The sequence below is a fragment of the Coenobita brevimanus genome, chromosome 32 (assembly GCF_032717465.1).
Source record: "Coenobita brevimanus isolate Jiangsu-jjx chromosome 32, ASM3271746v2, whole genome shotgun sequence".
Lineage (NCBI taxonomy): Eukaryota > Metazoa > Arthropoda > Malacostraca > Decapoda > Coenobitidae > Coenobita > Coenobita brevimanus.
Genome location: NC_136985.1, coordinates 545,001 through 568,445, shown reverse-complemented (window position 1 = coordinate 568,445; position 23,445 = coordinate 545,001). Strand labels below are relative to the sequence as shown.

The 23,445-nt window shown below is 44.4% G+C and overlaps 1 protein-coding gene across 1 annotated transcript in view; it reads right to left on the bottom strand.

The window, feature by feature from the left end:
* Window positions 1–21,996, bottom strand: part of LOC145395604 (uncharacterized) — a 31,291-nt gene extending 9,295 nt beyond the window's left edge. Inside the window, exons 1-4 of the mRNA XM_080269174.1 lie at window positions 21,791–21,996; window positions 19,033–19,194; window positions 14,251–14,355; window positions 6,690–8,117 (exon numbers count right to left, since the gene is read on the bottom strand). Coding sequence (XP_080125300.1) covers window positions 6,690–8,117; window positions 14,251–14,355; window positions 19,033–19,194; window positions 21,791–21,922 — 1,827 coding nt within the window. The 5' untranslated portion in view covers window positions 21,923–21,996. The remainder of the gene's footprint in view (window positions 1–6,689; window positions 8,118–14,250; window positions 14,356–19,032; window positions 19,195–21,790) is intronic.
* Window positions 21,997–23,445: the final 1,449 nt, after the last annotated feature.

Sequence of the window (23,445 nt, the reverse complement as noted above, 5' to 3'; positions counted from 1 at the left end):
GGAGTTTTGTTATTTGGGAGACATGTTGCCCATCTATCTATCTATCTATCTATCTATCAATCTATTTATCTATCTATTTCATGTGTGTGTCGTGGAGAGCAAGTGTTATGTGCTGGAGGTGGGGCTGGAGCAGCTCTGTGGCTAGGGTGAGCAGTGGTTGGAAGAAGTTCAGGGAGCTGTTGCCTCTCCTGACACTGAGAGGGCTCTCCCTACGTGCTAAGGGAGCTTTGTATGTGGCATGTGTTAGTGTAATGCTGTTTGGTAGTGAGGAGTGTATGGTAGTGTATGGTAGTGAGGAGTGTATGGTGGTGTATGGTAGTGAGGAGTGTGATGCTGTATGGTAGTGAGGAGTGTATGGTACGGGAGTGTAATGTATGGTAGTGAGGAGTGTATGGTAGTGAGGAGTGTAATGCTGTATGGTAGTGAGGAGTTTATGGTAGTGTATGGCAGTGGGGAGTGTAATGCTGTATGGTAGTGAGGAGTTTATGGTAGTGTATGGCAGTGAATAGTGTGATGCTGTATGGTAGTGAGGAGTGTATGGTAGTGTATGGCAGTGAATAGTGTGATGCTGTATGGTAGTGAGGAGTGTATGGTAGTGTATGGTAGTGAGGAGTGTGATGCTGTATGGTAGTGAGGAGTGTATGGTAGTGTATGGCAGTGAGGAGTGTAATGCTGTATGGTAGTGAGGAGTGTATGGTAGTGAATGGCAGCCTCCCTATTCAGTGCCTTATCCCTGAGGTCACACTCTCTCCATGCTGCTCAATCTCTGGCAGCCTCCCTATTCAGTGCCTTATCCCTGAGGTCACACTCTCTCCATGCTGCTCAATCTCTGGCAGCCTCCCTATTCAGTGCCTTATCCATGAGATCACACTCTCTCCATGCTGCTCAATCTCTGGCAGCCTCCCTATTCAGTGCCTTATCCCTGAAGTCACACTCTTATGACCTCATCCCAGGTCTTTCTCGGTCTGCCTCTCACAACCCCACCCCAACGTTCACAGCTCTCCCCCTCCACACCCAATCGTCACCCTCCATCCTCTCCACACAGTTTTTTTTTATATGCGAGGAAGAAGGAACCCAAGGCCATGAGCCCGCAATAACAGTTCCCTCCAAGAGAAAACCAAAATACAAGAGAGAGCCAAATTCAAGATCCATTCAATGTTATATTTTCAGACAATTACATTTTGCAATAGCAGGTCAATTTTTTAGCGCATTCGTATGTGTAGATCTCATTTCAATCACCAAATCGTTCAAAAAAAATCAATGTAGCTACCAGGAAACCCATTTGAAAATATGACAAAAAAATGCCATCCGTTGAATTTGAATTGTCGCTGCGTACTGATTACCTCAACATTTAACTGAGCTTTTTTTTTTTTTTCCCCTCCTCTCTTCCTATTTCTCACCATCATCCACTCACTTGGTGTAGTGCTGCCTACTTCTTCCTTAGCCTTTATCATTCTTTTTCTGTGCCTGTCCTCCTCTCTTCCTATTTCTCACCATCATCCACTCACTTGGTGTAGTGCTGCCTACTTCTTCCTTAGCCTTTATCATTCTTTTTCTGTGCCTGTCCTCCTCTCTTCCTATTTCTTACCATCATCCACTCACTTGGTGTAGTGCTGCCTACTTCTTCCTTAGCCTTTATCATTCTTTTTCTGTGCCTGTCCTCCTCTCTTCCTATTTCTTACCATCATCCACTCACTTGATGTAGTGCTGCCTACTTCTTCCTTAGCCTTTATCATTCTTTTTCTGTGCCTGTCCTCCTCTCTTCCTATTTCTTACCATCATCCACTCACTTGATGTAGTGCTGCCTACTTCTTCCTTAGCCTTTATCATTCTTTTTCTGTGCCTGTCCTCCTCTCTTCCTATTTCTCACCATCATCCACTCACTTGATGTAGTGCTGCCTACTTCTTCCTTAGCCTTTATCATTCTTTTTCTGTGCCTGTCCTCCTCTCTTCCTATTTCTTACCACCATCCACTCACTTGATGTAGTGCTGCCTACTTCTTCCTTAGCCTTTATCATTCTTTTTCTGTGCCTGTCCTCCTCTCTTCCTATTTCTCACCATCATCCACTCACTTGATGTAGTGCTGCCTACTTCTTCCTTAGCCTATATCATTCTTTTTCTGTGCCTGTCCTCCTCTCTTCCTATTTCTTACCATCATCCACTCACTTGATGTAGTGCTGCCTACTTCTTCCTTAGCCTTTATCATTCTTTTTCTGTGCCTGTCCTCCTCTCTTCCTATTTCTTACCATCATCCACTCACTTGATGTAGTGCTGCCTACTTCTTCCTTAGCCTTTATCATTCTTTTTCTGTGCCTGTCCTCCTCTCTTCCTATTTCTTACCATCATCCACTCACTTGATGTAGTGCTGCCTACTTCTTCCTTAGCCTTTATCATTCTTTTTCTGTGCCTGTCCTCCTCTCTTCCTATTTCTTACCATCATCCACTCACTTGATGTAGTGCTGCCTACTTCTTCCTTAGCCTTTATCATTCTTTTTCTGTGCCTGTCCTCCTCTCTTCCTATTTCTTACCATCATCCACTCACTTGATGTAGTGCTGCCTACTTCTTCCTTAGCCTTTATCATTCTTTTTCTGTGCCTGTCCTCCTCTCTTCCTATTTCTCACCATCATCCACTCACTTGATGTAGTGCTGCCTACTTCTTCCTTAGCCTTTATCATTCTTTTTCTGTGCCTGTCCTCCTCTCTTCCTATTTCTCACCATCATCCACTCACTTGATGTAGTGCTGCCTACTTCTTCCTTAGCCTTTATCATTCTTTTTCTGTGCCTGTCCTCCTCTCTTCCTATTTCTTACCATCATCCACTCACTTGATGTAGTGCTGCCTACTTCTTCCTTAGCCTTTATCATTCTTTTTCTGTGCCTGTCCTCCTCTCTTCCTATTTCTTACCATCATCCACTCACTTGATGTAGTGCTGCCTACTTCTTCCTTAGCCTTTATCATTCTTTTTCTGTGCCTGTCCTCCTCTCTTCCTATTTCTCACCATCATCCACTCACTTGATGTAGTGCTGCCTACTTCTTCCTTAGCCTTTATCATTCTTTTTCTGTGCCTGTCCTCCTCTCTTCCTATTTCTTACCATCATCCACTCACTTGATGTAGTGCTGCCTACTTCTTCCTTAGCCTTTATCATTCTTTTTCTGTGCCTGTCCTCCTCTCTTCCTATTTCTTACCATCATCCACTCACTTGATGTAGTGCTGCCTACTTCTTCCTTAGCCTTTATCATTCTTTTTCTGTGCCTGTCCTCCTCTCTTCCTATTTCTTACCATCATCCACTCACTTGATGTAGTGCTGCCTACTTCTTCCTTAGCCTTTATCATTCTTTTTCTGTGCCTGTCCTCCTCTCTTCCTATTTCTTACCATCATCCACTCACTTGATGTAGTGCTGCCTACTTCTTCCTTAGCCTTTATCATTCTTTTTCTGTGCCTGTCCTCCTCTCTTCCTATTTCTCACCTTTTACGCTTGTGTTGAAAATTAGTTGGATTACATATGTTTCACTCTCATCTTAAATGTCAGGACCAACTGCCTAGCCCCGGGCTCCTACGCTCCTCATGGGGCAACGTAGGATTGGATGATGGATGGATGGATACATATATTTGCCATTCCGTCAGCCGTTTTGTTTATCCGTATGGCTTCCTATGAAAAGTGTATGTTCTGTCCTAGTGTGGTGACTCAACTGTTTACATAATAGAATACTGCTGTCGAGCTGGACGCACCTATCCACTCATATATCTGACAGTGAAATGGCGGGGGACAGAGTGACGTGGAGGTGATTTGTTTGTGGCCACCCCGAACGGGATTGAGGCGTCTGGCAATAGATAGATAGATAGATTATTTTCATCACACAGAGAATGGATGGAAGGGTCCAGCTGTGATGTCAACAACTAATTCACCGGGCAGCTATCCTGGGTCCCGCTAGCTTCGTACTGACACAAGTTCCAACGCTCAGGGATTGGCTGAGAAGAGGTACTGAAATCCAACAGCCCAATATTATTCTCCATGATCAGGCCATGTGGAGAGGATGGAGGGTGAAAGACTGACGAGGAGAGTGTATGTGAGTGAGGTGGATGGGGGAAGAGGGAGGGGGAGGCCGAGGATGAGATGGAGGGATGGAGTGGAGAGGTATATGACAGACTGACGAGGAGAGTGTATGTGAGTGAGGTGGAGGGGGGAAGAGGGAGGGGGAGGCCGAGGATGAGATGGAGGGATGGAGTGGAGAGGTATATGACAGACTGACGAGGAGAGTGTATGTGAGTGAGGTGGAGGGGGGAAGAGGGAGGGGGAGGCCGAGGATGAGATGGAGGGATGGGGTGGAGAGGTATATGACAGACTGACGAGGAGAGTGTATGTGAGTGAGGTGGAGGGGGGAAGAGGGAGGGGGAGGCCGAGGATGAGATGGAGGGATGGGGTGGAGAGGTATATGAGAGAGGGGGGTGTGAGTTGGGAGCAGGGCAGTGAAATGGCGGGGGACAGGGCAACTTGGAGGCGATTTGTTTGTGGCCACCCCGAACGGGACTGAGGCGTCTGGCAATAGATAGATAGACAGATAGATCAGGACAGAAGAAATATCCACCTGAAACAAAGAACCTGTGATTGTGGGAAAGAAATTAATTATTCAGAGGCTAGAAAGGCATGGAGCACATTTTCTGGCATTTCTAGAGGCAAGGGCAAGAAAGCAGAGATCGAAGAATGGGAGAAGCAGCTTGAATCTCTCTTTGATATCACAAAATGCAGGTGTCCTACTCTTTTGTGTAGTGAGGATGCAGCTCCGTGTAAACAGGGCTGTCAGGCTGAGGCACACTGTCTCTGTCAGGCAGGGTAGAGGAACTCCTTACATGACAGGCACCGTGGATGCCAAAGAGACAGCCAGGCAAAGGAAGATGATTGAAAGGAGAGAAACTTCTGATGGGAGCATGCAAAAACTGCGAGGAGAAAGAGACAGACTCGTTGCTAATGACTCACAGACGTGATGTTGATGACACAGCCGTTTATGCGTATGTTGCTGCACAAGATCAGAGAATGGACACTGAAATGGGATGTGAAGAAGAAGAGACAATTGGAGAAGAGCAAGGTGTTACAATGCAAGAAAGTTGAAGACACTATCTCGACATCAGTGGAACAGCGGAATCTTCTGTGAGATCCGCTGTGTCATCAGTTGCAACAGCAGCAATTTTCAATGACGCCATATCAGATCTGATATGGGGTGGACATTTGCCTGCAAGCATCAAGTATTTGTGCTGACAAAACCAACAAAACAAGCCGTCCATTGAGATGATCGGCAGCGATACTACCACGAAATGTCCTGCCACAAAGAAGGCATGCTCCACCACGCTGAGAGGCCGGTTGGTCGCTGGCTGTTTAGGGTGTTGTGCTGTCTGCATATCAAAGAGCTTCCATGGTGGCATCTTGTTGCAAGATGCTGGTGGGAGTGAACTCCATGGTGCAGAAATAGGACTTCCAGCCCATACAGTTGCTTGAGCACAGACAGCTCTGTAGCCTGGAAGATCCTGCATGCTACTGTCAGCTGGGATGCGGTGCCTCATGCTGTACATGAGTCAGCATGACCTCAGCACCAACGACAAAAAGGTGTTGCGACTCCTGTTCACCTGGGTGACTCAGATGTACTTACACATGTTTTACCTCATCAAGGTGAAACACCTCATCAAGGACGGACCCCGCCATCTCAGTCTACTCAGGCTCTGGAGACAGCAGGACAAGAGGGTGACGGCTATCACGAAACCCTACCTGCTGTCTGAGGCTTGGTAGGCCCACCCCGAGCCTCTCCTGGTGACTTTGCTATCTTCGTGGGATTCCGAAGAGAGAAAGTTTGTTGTGAAGATCATCAGTGTGAGGGGAGGAGACGGCAGTGGCAGCAAGGCAGTCTGGAAGTACAAGGTACCGTTGACAGTGAACCTGCAAGCCACCAGCCTCAGCCAGATGATCAACTGGCAGAAGGAGGCGGTGATCGAGGCCGTCTTCACGTGCAGTGTCACTTCGTCTCCTTTGGTGGTAGCCGGCTACTGCCTCCACACCCACAGCTGTGAGTGAGCTGTCAGGCTGGCCACCAAAGCTTCCAATTCTGTGTGTGGCTGAGTCAAAGGCGACGGCTTCATACGGGCACAGATGAAGCACAAGCACCTGATGCCTGTGTTCAAGAGCAAAAATGACTTCATGATTGTGCTTCAGTACAGTGGCTACGTGCTGTGATGGACGTGTTCCTCGGCGTGTAGGATATTATTATTATTATTTTTTTTTTTTATGCGAGGAAGAAGGAACCAAAGGCCATGAGCCCGCAGTAACAGTTCCCTCCAAGAGAAAAACAAAATACAATAGAGAGCCAAATTCAAGATCCGATCATTGTGTGTTTACTGTTATCCTAAATAAACATGGTTGCGTATACTGAAAAAATGAGTTATTATTTGAACCTGCAATATGTCTCCAGGTAGCTAATTTTTTTTTTTATCGAAAATCCAAGTTCATATTCTTAATCTGCACATAAATGCATCATAAAAGTAACCTGCAAAATTGAAAGTAATTATTATTGAAAAATCACCTTAATATGACATACCCTACGCCCACACCATCTAACTTCACACACACACACACACACACACACACACACACACACACACACACACACACAAATCAAATGAGAGAGAGAGAGAATACCTTACCGTCTCAGCCAGGACATTAAAAACTTTGGACAAATCCTCCGCACTCGGCCTTCCACTGGGGTCCTTCTTCTCGCTCTCACTCGGGGAGGTCGCACTCGAGGAACAGTTCAGCTGATGTTGCCCTCGAACCATGGGCTGGAGGAACAGGGGGGCGTTTCTCCCCTTGGGGCCCCCACCTTCGAGTTTGCTTTGAGAAACGGCATGATTTTCCAGTACGTTTGCATTTTTACGCTTGTCTCCTTTGCTTTGAGACATGCCAGCTTCATTTCCTTTGCTTAGATTCATCTCAGTTTCATTTTCTTTGCTTAGAGACATGCTAGCTTCATTTCCTTTACTTTGAGACATGTTGCCTTTGCTTAGAGACATGCTAGCTTCATTTCCTTTGCTTAGAGTCAGGCCAGCTTCATTTCCTTTGCTTAGAGTCAGGCCAGCTTCATTTCCCTTGCTTAGAATCATGTTAGCTTCATTTCCTTTGCTTAGAGTCATCTCAGTTTCATCTCCCTTGCTTAGATTCACGTCACTTCCTTTGCCTGTCATGTCCACTGCATCTCTCTCCCTCACATCAACTTCCTCTAGTGTCTCTGTACTCCTCAAATTACACGTACTACCCAAATAACTCACTGTACTGTCCAAATCACCAGATGTACTCAAATTACATGTGCTTCTCAAATTACTCATGACAGGGGAGTGATTTGGAGCTGAGAATGTGCTAAGAATGTTGAGGGAAAGTTCATTATTTTTATTATTATTATTATTTAGTGGATTTCCTTTCAATATTTTATCATTACTTAACAAGGCCTCACTGACTTCCCCACACTCGTTCAATTTGCAACCCTGTCCGCTCGTTGCACACACTTTTCCTTTGCAATCCGGCCTCTCCATCAACTGCAAGCCCTTATCAATTTCTTCCCACTCCTTCCTGCAATCCTGTCCGCTCGTTGCAATCAGTTCCCCTTTGCAATCCGGCCCCTCTGCTGATTGCAAAGTTACATTCATTTCCCTCCAGTCATTCAATTTGCAATCCTGTCCACTCGTTGCACACACTTCTCCTTTGCAATCCGGCCCCTCCGCTGGTTGCAAAGTTACACCAATTTCCCTCCAGTCGTTCAATTTGCAATCCTGTCCACTCGTTGCACTCACTTCTCCTTTGCAATCCGGCCCCTCCGCTGGTCGCAAAGTTACATCAATTTCCCTCCAGTCGTTCAATTTGCAATCCTGTCCGCTCATGCCACTCAATTCCCCCCTGCCATCCGATCCCTGAGTTGACCCCAGGCCCAGATCAACGCCCTCCAAGGCCTCCGTCTCGATCTGGCTGTAGGTGACGGTGTAAACAATATCGCTGCCCTGGAAACGCGAGCCAGGAGGGTACCACAGGGCGTTGGGGGGGAGGCGGAATGTTCGGATCCCTGTGTTGATTTCCCGTTGCATCTGAAAGTGTATATAAGTCAGTACATCTATCTATCTATCTATCTGTCTCTCTATGTTTACCTGTCTATCTATCTATTGCTACACCTTAATCTATCTATCTGTCTCTCTCTCTATATGTTTATCTGTCTATCTATCTATTGCTACACCTTTATCTATCTATCTGTCTCCAGCAATAAGTCCTGGTGCAATAAATCTATCTATCTGTGTATCTATCTAGTGCCAGATGCCTTACTTTATCTATCTATCTATCTACAGTAGTCTTCATACAACACGATAGTTTTTTTTTTTACGTGAGGAAGAAGGAACCCAAGGCCATGAGCCAGCAATAACTGTTCCCTCCAAGAGAAAAACAAAATACAAGAGAGAGCCAAATTCAAGATCCGATCATTTTGAGATGCCTGGACACACTGCGTTTGAAAGACTGGAGGTCATAGGCAGCAGGAAATACAGACAGAGGGAGACAGTTCCAGAGTTGACCTATTATACAATACAAGAGAGAGCCAAATTCAAGATCCGATCATTTTGAGATGCCTGGACACACTGCGTTTGAAAGACTGGAGATCATAGGAAGCAGGAAATACAGACAGAGGGAGACAGTTCCAGAGTTGACCTATTATACAATACAAGAGAGAGCCAAATTCAAGATCCGATCATTTTGAGATGCCTGGACACACTGCGTTTGAAAGACTGGAGGTCATAGGCAGCAGGAAATACAGACAGAGGGAGACAGTTCCAGAGTTGACCTGTTATACAATACAAAAGAGCCAAATTCAAGATGCAATCATTTTGAGATGCCTGGACACACTGCGTTTGAAAGACTGGAGGTCATAGGCAGCAGGAAATACAAACAGAGGGAGACAGTTCCAGAGTTGACCTAATACAATACAATAGAGAGCCAAATTCAAGATCCGATCATTTTGAGATGCCTGGACACATTGCGTTTGAAAGACTGGAGGTCATAGGAAGCAGGAAATACAGACAGAGGGAGACAGTTCCAGAGTTGACCTATTATACAATACAAGAGAGAGCCAAATTCAAGATCCGATCATTTCGAGATGCCTGGACACACTGCGTTTGAAAGACTGGAGATCATAGGCAGCAGGAAATACAGACAGAGGGAGACAGTTCCAGAGTTGACCTATTATACAATACAAGAGAGAGCCAAATTCAAGATCCGATCATTTCGAGATGCCTGGACACACTGCGTTTGAAAGACTGGAGGTCATAGGCAGCAGGAAATACAGACAGAGGAAGACAGTTCCAGAGTTGACCTGTTGCATAAATGAAGGACTGGGAGTAACGGTTAACTCTTGCACCTGAAAGTGTATATGTCAGTCCATCTATCTATCTATCTGTCTGTCTGTCTATCTATCTGTCTATCTATCTATTGCTACACCTTAATCTATCTATCTATCTGTCTCCAGCATCCTACATTCAATATACATTCTCTTCAATATACATTCTCTTCAATATACATTCTCTTCAATATACATTCTCTTCAATATACATTCTATTCAATATTCATTCTATTCAATATACATTCTCTTCAATATACATTCTATTCAATATACATTCTCTTCAATATTCATTCTATTCATAAACATATGGAAAAATAAGTTATAGAATTAAACCATGTGTATTGGTGAACTGAGGATTTGGGAAGAAAGTGTACTATGGCAGAGTTATTACAAGAGGTACTGGAGAGAAAAAAAACTCTCTCTCCATTACCTCCATTACCTCTTGCTCAGTTGTGTGTATGTGCCCTCAATGACACCCATCACTCACTCCTCACTCGCCACTAAGCTGTTTTGCAAATCATACACCTTCTGCCTGTGGGTGACTTTACACTCCCTCTTCTGTCTTTCTTTCCTTCATTCTTTCCTCTTCCTTCTGCCTGTGGGTCACTTTACACTCCCTCTTCTGTCTTTCTTTCCTTCATTCTTTCCTCTTCCTTCTGCCTGTGGGTCACTTTACACTCCCTCTTCTGTCTTTCTTTCCTTCATTCTTTCCTCTTCCTTCTGCCTGTGGGTGACTTTACACTCCCTCTTCTGTCTTTCTTTCCTCTTCCTTCTGCCTGTGGGTAACTTTACACTCCCTCTTCTGTCTTTCTTTCCTCTTCCTTCTGCCTGTGGGTAACTTTACACTCCCTCTTCTGTCTTTCTTTCCTTCATTCTTTCCTCTTCCTTCTGCCTGTGGGTGACTTTACACTCCCTCTTCTGTCTTTCTTTCCTCTTCCTTCTGCCTGTGGGTGACTTTACACTCCCTCTTCTGTCTTTCTTTCCTTCATTCTTTCCTCTTCCTTCTGCCTGTGGGTGACTTTACACTCCCTCTTCTGTCTTTCTTTCCTTCATTCTTTCCTCTTCCTTCTGCCTGTGGGTGACTTTACACTCCCTCTTCTGTCTTTCTTTCCTTCATTCTTTCCTCTTCCTTCTGCCTGTGGGTCACTCTACACTCCCTCTTCTGTCTTTCTTTCCTTCATTCTTTCCTCTTCCTTCTGCCTGTGGGTCACTTTACACTCCCTCTTCTGTCTTTCTTTTCCTTCATTCTTTCCTCTTCCTTCTGCCTGTGGGTGACTCTACACTCCCTCTTCTGTCTTTCTTTCCTTCATTCTTTCCTCTTCCTTCTGCCTGTGGGTCACTTTACACTCCCTCTTCTGTCTTTCTTTCCTTCATTCTTTCCTCTTCCTTCTGCCTGTGGGTGACTCTACACTGAGTGACAAGCCAAATAGTTTCCTGTACGCCAGGAACCATCAACTACGCTGGGTGGTAACCATAACACCAAATTATGGCGCTTGGTGGTTTAGTGGGTAAATAAGGCGCTCAAATCAGATTGAGCCGGTGCAGGTTTATATCCAAGGAGTGGTTGGGGTTTATTGCTCATGTAATGCCACTCAGGGATGAGTGAGGCTGGTCACTCTCATCTTAAATGTCAGCACCAACTTGCCTAGCCCCGGCCTCCCACGCTCCTCATGGGGCAACGTAGGATTGGATTATTATTATTATTATTATTATTATTATTCACTCTCATCTTAAATGTCAGCACCAACTTGCCTAGCCCCAGCCTCCTACACTCCTCATGGGGCAACGTAGGATTGGATGATGGATGGATGGATGGATGGATGGATGAGTGGATGGATGGATGGATGGATGGATGGATAGATACACAGGGACTGCAAGTACTGAAATATCGACAAACAAAACAAATGGTTCATCTCTATTAGCTACAGATCATCTTTTCTGCCATTGCATTTTACGATTATATCATCAAACGCGTTCTAAGATGATGTCACCTTAGACTGCATATGTCTACCTATCTATCTATTGCCAGGTGCCACAATCCCATAAGGGGTGGCCATTTGACTTAAGAGTTATTTGTTTTACGGGGAGGGGCACTAACCCTCCAACATTTACTTTAGGCTGTTTGACAACATTACTGTGCCTGCAATTCCTTCCCATTTACTGCATTATTCGTAAAACAGCTGAATGGTGAGTGATGATGCAATTCCTTCATGTTTACTTAATTATTCGTAAAACAAGTGAGTGGTGAGTGAGGGATGGTGACGGTGGTGAAGTGAGGAATAAATGTCTAGGCCACAGCACATGTACACAGCCGTAGGCAAGGCAGTCATGATAACTGCACTGTACAACACTTCTTTCCACATCATCTGTTCACCAATAAATGTTCAAGATTGATTACTTTCGTTAATTTTTCTGTTTGATGAATACAATACTGTGTAATGAATAATCCATCCATCCATCATCTAATCCTACGTTGCCCCATGAGGAGCGTAGGAGGCCGGGGCAAGGCAAGTTGGTGCTGACATTTAAGATGAGAGTGAATAATAATAATAATAATAATAATCCAATCCTGTGTTGCCCCATGAGGAGCGTAGGAGGCCGGGGCTAGGCAAGTTGGTGCTGACATTTAAGATGAGAGTGAATAATAATAATAATAATAATAATAATAATAATAATAATAATAATAATAATAATCCAATCCTGTGTTGCCCCACAAGGAGCGTAAGAGGCCGGGGCTAGGCAAGTTGGTGCTGACATTTAAGATGAGAGTGACCAGCCTCACTCATCCCTGAGTGGCATTACATGAGCAATAAACCCCAACCATCCCTTGGATATAAACCTGCAACGGCTCAATTTATTCTATCTATCTATCTATTGCCAGACGCCTCAATCCCGCACGGGGTGGCCACAAACAAATTGCCTCCACGTCGCCCTGTCCCCCGCCATTTCACTGCCCCGCTCCCAACTCACACCCCCCTCTCTCATATACAGTACCTCCCCACCCCATCCCTCCATCTCATCCTCGGCCTCCCCCTCCCTCTCCCCCCCTCCACCTCACTCACATACACTCTCCTCGTCAGTCTTTCACCCTCCATCCTCTCCACACGGCCAAACCACCTCAGTGTGTTCCTCATAACATCCACATCCACACCACAACACTCCTTCACTTCCTCATTTGTCAGTCTGTCTCTCCATGTAACTCCACATCCACCTCACTCACATACACTCTCCTCATCAGTCTCTCACCCTCCATCCTCTCCACATGGCCAAACCACCTCAGTGTGTTCCTCCTAATGCTTCCTATCACATCCACATCCACACCACAACGCTCCTTTATATCCTCATTCGTCAGTCTGTCTCTCCATGTAACTCCACATCCACCTCACTCACATACACTCTCCTCGTCAGTCTCTCACCCTCCATCCTCTCCACATGGCCAAACCACCTCAGTGTGTTCCTCCTGTACTGTATTTACATGTACAACTTCACACAGCATTGTATTTAAATGTACTTCATACAGTACTGTACTGTATTTACTGTAAATCACTTAGGAAAAGGTGTTAGGGAGCTTCCTTAACCTATATAAAATGGTCTAGGTTGTTGGTGTCGTAAGCCAAATAAATCACTTAGGAAAAGGTGTTAGGGAGCTTCCTTAACCTATATAAAATGGTCTAGGTTGTTGGTGTCGTAAGCCAAATAAATCACTTAGGAAAAGGTGTTAGGGAGCTTCCTTAACCTATATAAAATGGTCTAGGTTGTTGGTGTCGTAAGCCAAATAAATCACTTAGGAAAAGGTGTTAGGGAGCTTCCTTAACCAATGTGAATACAGCCTATTTGTTGGTGTAATAAGCAAAATAAATCACTTAGGAAAAGGTGCTAGGTGATGTTGGATTTATGTAACACAGAAGAGGACAGTAAGGTGTAATAAACAAAATAAATCACTTAGGAAAAGGTGTTAGGTGATGTTGGAAGGATTTACGTAACACAGAAGAGGACAGTAAGGTGTCTATCTATCTATCTATCTATTGCCAGACGCCTCAATCCCGTTTGGGGTGGCCACAAACAAATCGCCTCCAAGTCGCCCTGTCCCCCGCCATTTCACTGCCCTGCTCCCAACTCACACCCCCCTCTCTCATATACCTCTCCACCCCATCCCTCCATCTCATCCTCGGCCTCCCCCTCCCTCCTCCCCCCCCCACCTCACTCACATACACTCTCTTCGCCAGTCCTTCACCCTCCATCCTCTCCACATGGCCAAACCACCTCAGTGTGTTCCTAATAACGCTTCCTATCACATCCACATCAACACCGCAACACTCCTTTATATCCTCATTCGTCAGCCTGTCTCTCCACATGACTCCACAGGCTCTCCACAGTAAGGTGTAATAAACAAAATAAATCACTTAAGAAAAGGTGTTAGGTGATATTGGAAGGATTTATGTAACACAGAAGAGGAGAGTAAGGTGTAATAAACAAAATAAATCACTTTGGAAAAGGTGGTAGGTGATATTGGAAGGATTTATGTAACACAGAAGAGGACAGTAAGGTGTAATAAACAAAATAAATCACTTAGGAAAAGGTGTTAGGTGATATTGGAAGGATTTATGTAACACAGAAGAGGACAGTAAGGTGTAATAAACAAAATAAATCACTTAGGAAAAGGTGTTAGGTGATATTGGAAGGATTTATATAACAGAAGAGGACAGTAAGGTGTAATAAACAAAATAAATCACTTAGGAAAAGGTGTTAGGTGATATTGGAAGGATTTATGTAACACAGAAGAGGACAGTAAGGTGTAATAAACAAATCACTTAGGAAAAGGTGTTTGGGCATACCAGGTGGGTGTGGAGCTGGGTGTACTGTGGTGGTGTGGTGGCACTGCGGTGGTTGTGGCGGTGATTCATGCAGCCCTCCACCTCATTTTGGCCACACCCTTCTTCCTGTGAGTTGTTTTAAAAATATTATAATTACAGCATTACTATTGTTCATCATCATCATCATCATCATCACCATCCTCCTCATCACTATCTTCCTCATCACCATCATTACCACATTACCATCATCATCATCATCATCAACCTCACCATCATTAACAATAATAACAAAACAATAATAATAATAATAATAATAATAATAATAATAATAAAAATAATAATAATAACCATCCCCCTTTGCTGACCTTTTCAGTGTGACAGTAACATGGAGAGTAGACCAGCATACTCTCCCAAACATTTCCTCTAACTATCTATGCACTACACCACATGCACTTTACATTTCACACAACGTATCCCACTACGCTACAGGGGTTGGCGCCAGCAAGGGCATGCAGCCAGAAAACTTTGCCCCCGCTACCTAGTGGCGGACTTCTGGGGGGAGGCGTGGTGGGGGTTCCGCCGGCATAGATCGTGGGTCCAGGGCGAGATGGGGCTCGGGCCTGTGCTAGAGGGTACAGGGCATTGCGGTTCCCAGGCTGCCGCTTCCGCCCAATAGAGAGGGGCCCGAACCTGGTAGTAGCGCCCCAGGAGGCTGCCCTATCAGTGGGTGTATAATGGCAGGATAGTTGCAGTGCCAAGGCGCACTTGGAGGGTGTCCCTGCAGCTGTCCTGGCAGGGTGCCCCGAGGCCACTACCACAGCCACTGGTAAGCTGGTGGGCTAGGGGTCCCAGATCCACTGCCTGGACCTGGGACTGTGCAGTGAGTGGGACCTGTGCTGTGTCTGTCCCCCTTTATTAATACTGAAGATGACAAAACAAAATAAGTTTCAAAGCAAGCCTGAGGACACTAAATCACCCATGGGGATGAGGGTGGGTTCATGGAATGTGGGAAGTTTGAGGGGAAGAGCAGGGGAAGTCGTTGAGGCATTCAGTAGGAGGTGGGTGGATGTGGCGTGTTTGCAGGAAGTCCGGTACAGGGGTGGATCAGCCAGAAAGACTGTTGGGAAGGACTGTTGCTGTAAGTTGTTTTGGCAGGGGGGGACAGACGGATATGGAGGTGTTGGTGTGATGGTTGCGGAGAAATGGGTGGAATATGTTATGAATGTTTTGAGAGTAAGTTTATAGGATATTGGTAGTGAAAATTCTGTTGGGAAGAAAGATAGCTGTGATTATATCGGCATATGCTCCACAGGCAGGATTGGATGAAGCAGAGAAAGATAGATTTTGGGATGATTTAATACGTGTAGTGGGTGGTATGCGGGATGATGAGATAGTGATTTTGGGAGGGGACTTAAATGGTCATGTAGGTGAAGCAGCACAATGTTATGAAGGAGTGCATGGGGGATGTGCATATGGTCTAAGGAATGCAGAAGGGGAAAGGATACTCGAGTTTGGGGAGGCAACGGACATGATTGTGTGCAACACATATTTTAGGAAAAGAGACAGTAGGTTAATTACGTATGAGTCTGGGGGAAATAGCAGTCAGATAGATTATTTTCTGGTTAGGAGGGCCGATAGGAGGTTAGTGAGGGATGTTAAAGTTATAGGAAGTGAGGAGTGTGTGCAGCAGCACAAACTATTGATTTGTGATATGGTGCTTAAAGAACAAGTGATGAAAAAGAGGACTTATGTACCTAGGAGGAGGATATGGAAGCTGAAAAACCAAGTAGTAAGGGATGCCTTCTATAGTGAGTTGAGGAGAGTGGTGGCTGAACAGGGAGCTGTAGACAGAGGCGTTAATGAACAATACAGAGCCCTCAAGAACAATTTCTTGAGAGTTACTGATGTAACATGCGGCTGGACAAGAGGACCACCAAGACATAAAGTAACTTGGTGGTGGGATGGGGGTGTAGAAGCTGCAATTAAGGAGAAAAGAAGGCTTTTCCGGGAATGGAAGAAAGGTGGTAGCAAAGAGGAATATTTGGCTGCCAAGCGTAGGGCTAGAAGAGAGGTATACAGGGCAAAGACTGAGTCACAGAGACAATTACTTGATAACCTAAATCATGGGGAAAGGAAAAATATATTTAGGGTGGCAGGTCAGGTGAAGAGGGATAATCAGGATATCATAGGTGAGCAGTGTGTGAAGAATGATGAAGGAAGGGTTGTGGTGAACAGTGAGGATATTAAAGATGCATGGAGAGAGCATTATAACCGGTTGTTGAATGAGGAGTCTGACTGGGACAGGGAAGGTTTGGAGCCAGCAGATCCAGTGTCTGGCCCTTGGCCTTTGATTGATACTGCTACTGTGAGTGAGGCAATAGGCAGGATGAGGGTGGGGAAGGCAGCAGGTGTGTCTGGGTTGACTGCCGAAATGTTGAAGGCCTCAGGCGATATAGAGGTGAGGTTAGTCACTGACCTGATAAACAGGATTATTTATGTGTGTGTTGTCCCAGATGATTGGCTGAAGAGTGTAACTGTAAATGTGTATAAAGGGAAGGGTGATGCCCTGGAAAGAGGAAATTATAGAGGTGTAAAGCTTTTAGATCAGATAATGAAGGTAATGGAGAGAGTTTTAGAAGGTATGATTAGAGAAAGAGTGAATATTGATGAGATGCAGTTTGGGTTTATGCCAGGTAGGGGGACCACTGATGCCATATTCATTGTTCGACAGCTTCAGGAAAAATATATTGGTAGGAGAAGGGATCTGTATTTTGTTTTTGTTGATTTGGAAAAGGCCTTTGACAGAGTCCCTAGAGAGGTGGTGAAGTGGGCAATGAGAAAGCTTGGGATGAAGGAGTGGCTGGTTAGGGTGGTTATGGCCATGTATGTGGGCAGATAAGTGTGTGTCTGTGTGGGTAGGTATGCATGTTCATACATATATATGCTCACACCCAGGTAAGAGTGATTGGAGGTTTGAATAATGAGTTTTCCGTGAACGTCGGAGTGCATCAGGGGTCAGTCTTGAGTCCCATGTTGTTTATCATGGTACTTGAAGCCCTTTCACATGACTTTAGAAATGGACTCGCGTGGGAGTTGTTGTATGCTGATGATTTGGTGTTGATTGCAGAGAATGAAAGGGAGGCGGAGGAAAGGTTTAGGAAGTGGAGAGATGGTATGGGGCAAAAGGGTTTAAGGGTAAATGCAGATAAAACAAAAGTGATGATATCTAGGGTTGGTGGCGGTACTGTCAAAGACGAGGGAGAGTGGCCATGTGCAGTTTGCCACAAGGGCGTGGGAAGTAATTCCATCTTGTGCGGTGTGTGTGATAAATGGGTGCATAAGAGATGTAGTGGTATCAGAGGTAGACTGCGAGATAATGCTGATTTTATGTGTATGGCGTGCCGGGGTGAGCAGGTGGAGATTGTCAGACGTGAAAGGATTGAACTTGCTGGTGAATCTCTTGAGTGTGAGGAAGAGTTCTGTTATTTGGGAGACATGTTGTGTGCTGGAGGTGGGGCTGGAGCTAGCTCTGTGGCTAGGGTGAGAAGTGGTTGGAAGAAGTTCAGGGAGCTCTTGCCTCTCCTGACATTGAGAGGGCTCTCCCTATGTGCTAAGGGGTCTTTGTATGCAGCATGTGTCAGGAGTGTAATGCTGTATGGCAGTGAGACCTGGGCAGTGAAGGAGGAAGATATTTGCCGGCTCAGACGTACAGAAACGACAATGATTAGGTGGATGTGCAGTGCGTCCCTGCGTCCAAGGCCTGGAGGGGATGGGTATACAATGGAAGAGTTGAGAGGTAGGATGGGACTGGAGTGTATTGGTGTTGTGATGAGGAGGGGTAGACTGAGATGGTTTGAGAGGAAGGATGGGACTGGAGTGTATTGGTGTTGTGATGAGGAGAGGTAGACTGAGATGGTTTGGGAGGAAGGATGTGACTGGAGTGTATTGGTGTGATGAGGAGGGGTAGATTGAGATGGTTTGGGAGGAAGGATGGGACTGGAGTGTATTGGTGTTGTGATGAGGAGGGGTAGATTGAGATGGTTTGGACATGTGGAGAGGATGGGGGATGATAATTGGGTGAGGAAGGTGAGAAGTGTTAATATTGGGGGTGGGGTTATGAGGGGTAGACCGAGAAAGACATGGGACGAGGTCATTAAGTGTGACCTCAGGGTTAAGGGACTGAACAGGGAGGCTGCAATGGATCGTGCAGCGTGGAGAGCCGCCATTAGGTGACCAAGGCCGACGCATGCAAGCATGTTGGAGCCTTTAAAAACGAAACGAAAATGAAACGAATAATAATAATAATGATAATAATAATTACTGAAAAATTAAGTCACTCAATTACCACGTTTTCAATTATATTATAAAGAAAAATAATTACGGGAAGGAACTGGAGAGAGAGAGAGAGAGAGAGAGAGAGAGAGATGGATGAAGGGAAGGAGAGACGGAGACAATACGCACCTGACTAATATGCAGGTCTTTCAGCCATTGTAGTGCCTGTGTAGGTATGGTAGAGAGAGAGAGGGAGAGAGAGAGAGAGGGAGAGAAAGACAGAGAGAAGGATGAAGGGAAGGAGAGGAGGGAGCGAAGGATGGAGGGAAGGAGGAGGGAGCGAAGGATGGAGGGAAGGAGGAGGGAGCGAAGGATGGATGGAAGGAGAGGAGGGAGCGAAGGATGGATGGAAGGAGAGGAGGGAGCGAAGGATGGATGGAAGGAGAGGAGGGAGCGAAGGAGGGAGGGAGGGAAGGAGAGATAGACAAGGAGAAGGATGGAGGGAAGGAGAGACGAAGACACAGTACGCACCTGATAAATATGCAGGTCTTTCAGCCATTGTAGTGCCTGTGTGGGTATGGTGGGGGTAAACGTAGGGGTGGGGGGTAGTCCGAGAGCCACCTGAGCCGCTGCCGCACACCCCCCACTACTGACGTGTAGTGGAGTCGAGGGGGCACTCTGTACGCTACCCACCTGTACCATAAATAAATAAATAAATAAATAGAATCATAACAAATAATAATAATAATAATAATAATAATAATAAATAATAATCCCGCAATGCAGTGATTCTCAAACTATTTCATTTACTTAACTGAAATTGTAATTATCCTTATTACACTATTTGCATATTCATAAAAACTGTGTGTGTGTGTGTGTGTGTGTGTGTGTGTGTGTGTGTGTTTGTTTGAGAGAGAGAGAGAGTGAGAGTAATGGGAAAAGTATATGGTAGGACACTTATAGACAGAGTTAGAGAAAGAACAGAGGAATTAGTTGGAGAAGAACAGGGAGGCTTTAGGAAGGGAAGAGGTTGTGTAGATCAGTGTATGGTAGGGTACTTATAGACAGAGTTAGAGAAAGAACAGAGAAATTAGTTGGAGAAGAACAGGGAGGCTTTAGGAAGGGAAGAGGTTGTGTAGATCAGTATATGGTAGGATACTTATTGACAGAGTTAGAGAAAGAACAGAGGAATTAGTTGGAGAAGAACAGGGAGGCTTTAGGAAGGGAAGAAGTTGTGTAGATCAGATATTCATTCTTAGATCTTTAGTGGAAAAGTTTCTAGAGAAGGGAAAGAAGTTGTATGCGGCTTTCATGGATTTGGAGAAAGCATATGACAGGGTGGATAGACAAGGATTGTGGAAAGTGTTAAGAATATATGGAGTAGATGGGAAGTTGTTGAATGCTGTGAAGAGTATGTACGATGGTGCGAAGGCTGCAGTGCGTGTGGATGGTGAACTAAGTGAATTTTTCTCTTTGAAAGTTGGGTTTAAACAGGGATGTGTCATGTCTCCATGGTTGTTCAATCTGTACATGGATGGGGTAATAAAAGAGGTACAAGGTAGGGTAGTGGATGTTGGAGTGGCCCTGGTGAGAGAGGATAGTGTTTGGAAACTCCCTGTACTGTTGTTTGCAGATGATACTGTGTTGTTGAATGAAGACGAAGGGGAGCTGCAAGGCTTGGTGGATGAGTTTGAGAGAGTGTGTAAGAAACGGAATCTAAAGGTGAATGTAGGGAAGAGTAAAGTGATGGTCTTTGAGAGAGGTGAAGTCAGTGAATGTACAGCGAGGTTGGATGGTGAGGAATGGAAAATGTGAGTACGTTTAAGTACTTGGGTAGTGTGATGAGTAAGGATGGAGGTTTGGAGGGTGAAGTGCTTGAAAGGGTACAGCAGGGAAGAAAGGTTGCTGGTTCTTTGAAAGCAGTGATAAGAAACAGGGAAGTGAGCATGGAAGTGAAAAAGTTACTACATGACAGTATTGTGATACCAACTCTAACGTATGGAAGTGAAGCTTGGACGTTGCTGGAGGGACACAAGTCAAGAGTGAGAGCAGTGGAAATGAGTTATTTAAGAGGAGCCTGTGGAGTCACATGGAGAGACAGGCTGACGAATGAGGAAGTGAAGGAATGTTATGGTGTGGATGTGGAGTTACATGGAGAGACAGACTGACAAATGAGGAAGTGAAGGAAAGTTGTGGTGTGGATGTGGAGTTACATGGAGAGACAGACTGACAAATGAGGATATAAAGGAGCGTTGTGGTGTGGATGTGGATGTGATAGGAAGCGTTAGGAGGAACACACTGAGGTGGTTTGGCCATGTGGAGAGGACGGAGGGTGAAAGACTGACAAGGAGAGTGTATGTGAGTGAGGTGGAGGGGGGGAGAGGGAGGGAGAGACCAAGGATGAGATGGAGGGATGGGGTGGAGAGGTATATGAGAGAGGGGGGTGTGAGTTGGGAGCAGGGCAGTGAAATGAAGGGGGACAGGGTGACATGGAGGTGATTTGTTTGTGGCCACCCCTTATGGGATTAAGGCGTCTGGCAATAGATAGACAGAAAACATCAGGAAATAAAAATGAGAACAGAAAAAATATATATATTAAAAAAAAAACGCCATTCCTAAATTTATAAATCAGAAATCGATATCAGCAAGTGGGTTGGTGGAGGGTTAGTGCCCCTCCCTGTAAAACAAATAACTCAGAGTCAAATGGCCACCCCTTATGGGATTATGGCATCTGGCAATAGATAGATAGATAGATAGATAACAAGCTAGTAAACAAGAGCTAAATTTGCCTCCATGTTTTTCATATATATCTAAAATACTAAGAATTATTTATTACCTGGTTCTATGTAAATCTATCTATCTATCTATGGCCAGGAAATTATTAATCTATCAGTTTATCTATCTATTATCAATCTATCAGACCCTCCATATATGATCTTACTGGGAAAGCTAAATACCTCATTATTATTATTATTATTATTATTATTATTATTTATTTATTTTTCACCCTAACTTTACCCAACCTCACCTGTCAATTTTCTCTCTCTCTCTCTCTCTCTCTCTCTCTCCTGGAATTCAATTTTATTATTACTAAATATTGATGATAATTCTAAAAACATGCAAGAAATGAAGGAAAATGGCAAGATTATGTGCAATTCACCTTATAGACATGCATTCAAGAGTAATATTAAATGGTAAATATATTAACTTAATTTCTACTCTACTTTTTGACACCTGACATTGACGTGAAAAAAAATTGTCGCCAAAATCACCTGTTAATTAATTTTACCTGCTGATCCCGGCGAGCAGTGGTCCTAGGAAGCAGGTGGCCGTCTCCCCCGCCCCACGCGCCTCCTCCGCCTCTATTCCCCGCCACTCGAGGCCCTATGCTGAGTTTTAGGCACCGTAGACACGACGCCATTCCAATATACACCGGGAAGAAGGAACTGAGGTGATTTTGAGCCGGAAAACAGCGGTGCCCGGGTCAGCCCTCGATATGTCGTCATAGGAGGTTCCAATAATGCCACACCAGCAGACGATGTTCCCTGCAGAGTTGCAAATCCAGGAATTGACGCTACACCTAACATAATCACCAGGAAATTTACATATACTAATACCAATTGCTCTCTAACTCTAACAAATCCTGATTAAAATGTAAGCAAGCACCAAAAAACTGTCTGCATATCGCTTGTAAAAACCATAGTTTCGCTAAACCTTTCAAAATTCGCTATACATACATCCATTCAATACTGCTACTAAACTACCTCTTCAGAATCATTAAAATATAAATAAAACTATATATCTTGAAAACTGTTAAAAGTGCTGTTATCTCCAGACTACTTTTTTCTCCAAGTTATTTGTTGTCGCTAAGTAACAGCCTCTCGGTACATCTAGCGGAGAAAGCGTTACCGTGGCACCGCTGTTCATCTGGCACTTGTAAATAATATATAAATCTCGTCCCCCGAAGACACAAAATAACTCATGATAATAAAAAATAAAAGCTTAATGCATTTTCCACTGAATACTAATAAGCAATAAATAATGACTATACAAATAACGGCATGGAATTATTTTTGGAAGCGATTGTATTACCCGTCACAACAAATACCTCACATGTGATGTTTTGAATGATTTGTGGCCTTGTAATTTCACAATCAGTAAATACGGGACTGATTATTTAACACCCAAGATAATCTGAAGGGCCGTAGGCATCATTTTAAATCATGACATGCCGAAATATGAGCAAATTTTAGCTTCTGCCAGCTTATTACACTCCTATAGCCATTAATACGTATTTTTACAATTTCGAGACCATATTTCACTATGTCAAACGGATTTTCATACACCATCATATCAATTACTAAGCTATTACATCGAAAAAAATATCTGATTTCCTCACAAACTCTGAAGGAAATTGATTACTTATATTTATTCCAAGCGTCATCATTAACTACCTCAAATAAAACGGCGATTATGAGAATTATCTGATAAATAATAATGAATTAATTGTATTTGGGAAAAAAATAAACATAGATACGAAAACACAAACATATAGTATAGTTTACCATTAAAAGTTAAGTTTTCTTTGGACTTTGCTCGTTTTCTTTTATATATTTCATGGGTAACTATTTTTCGCAGATGAATTATTACTATCAGAAGTAATATAGGAGCTAATAGAGGTTAATGGAGAGTGTGGGTTAACAATATATACGCAGAGGAGCCAGATCTATCTATTTATCTATCTATAGCCCGACGCCCAAATCCCGCAAGTGACGGCCACAGACAAAACTCCTCCAAGTCGCTCCGTCACCCACCATTTACCCTCCCCACTCCCTCATATGCCTCTCAACTCCATCCTCCACCTCATCCAAATACTGATAATGTGGAAAAAAATAAACCTGATGAGATTACGATCATAAGGGAGAGTCAAAGCGTAACGTATTT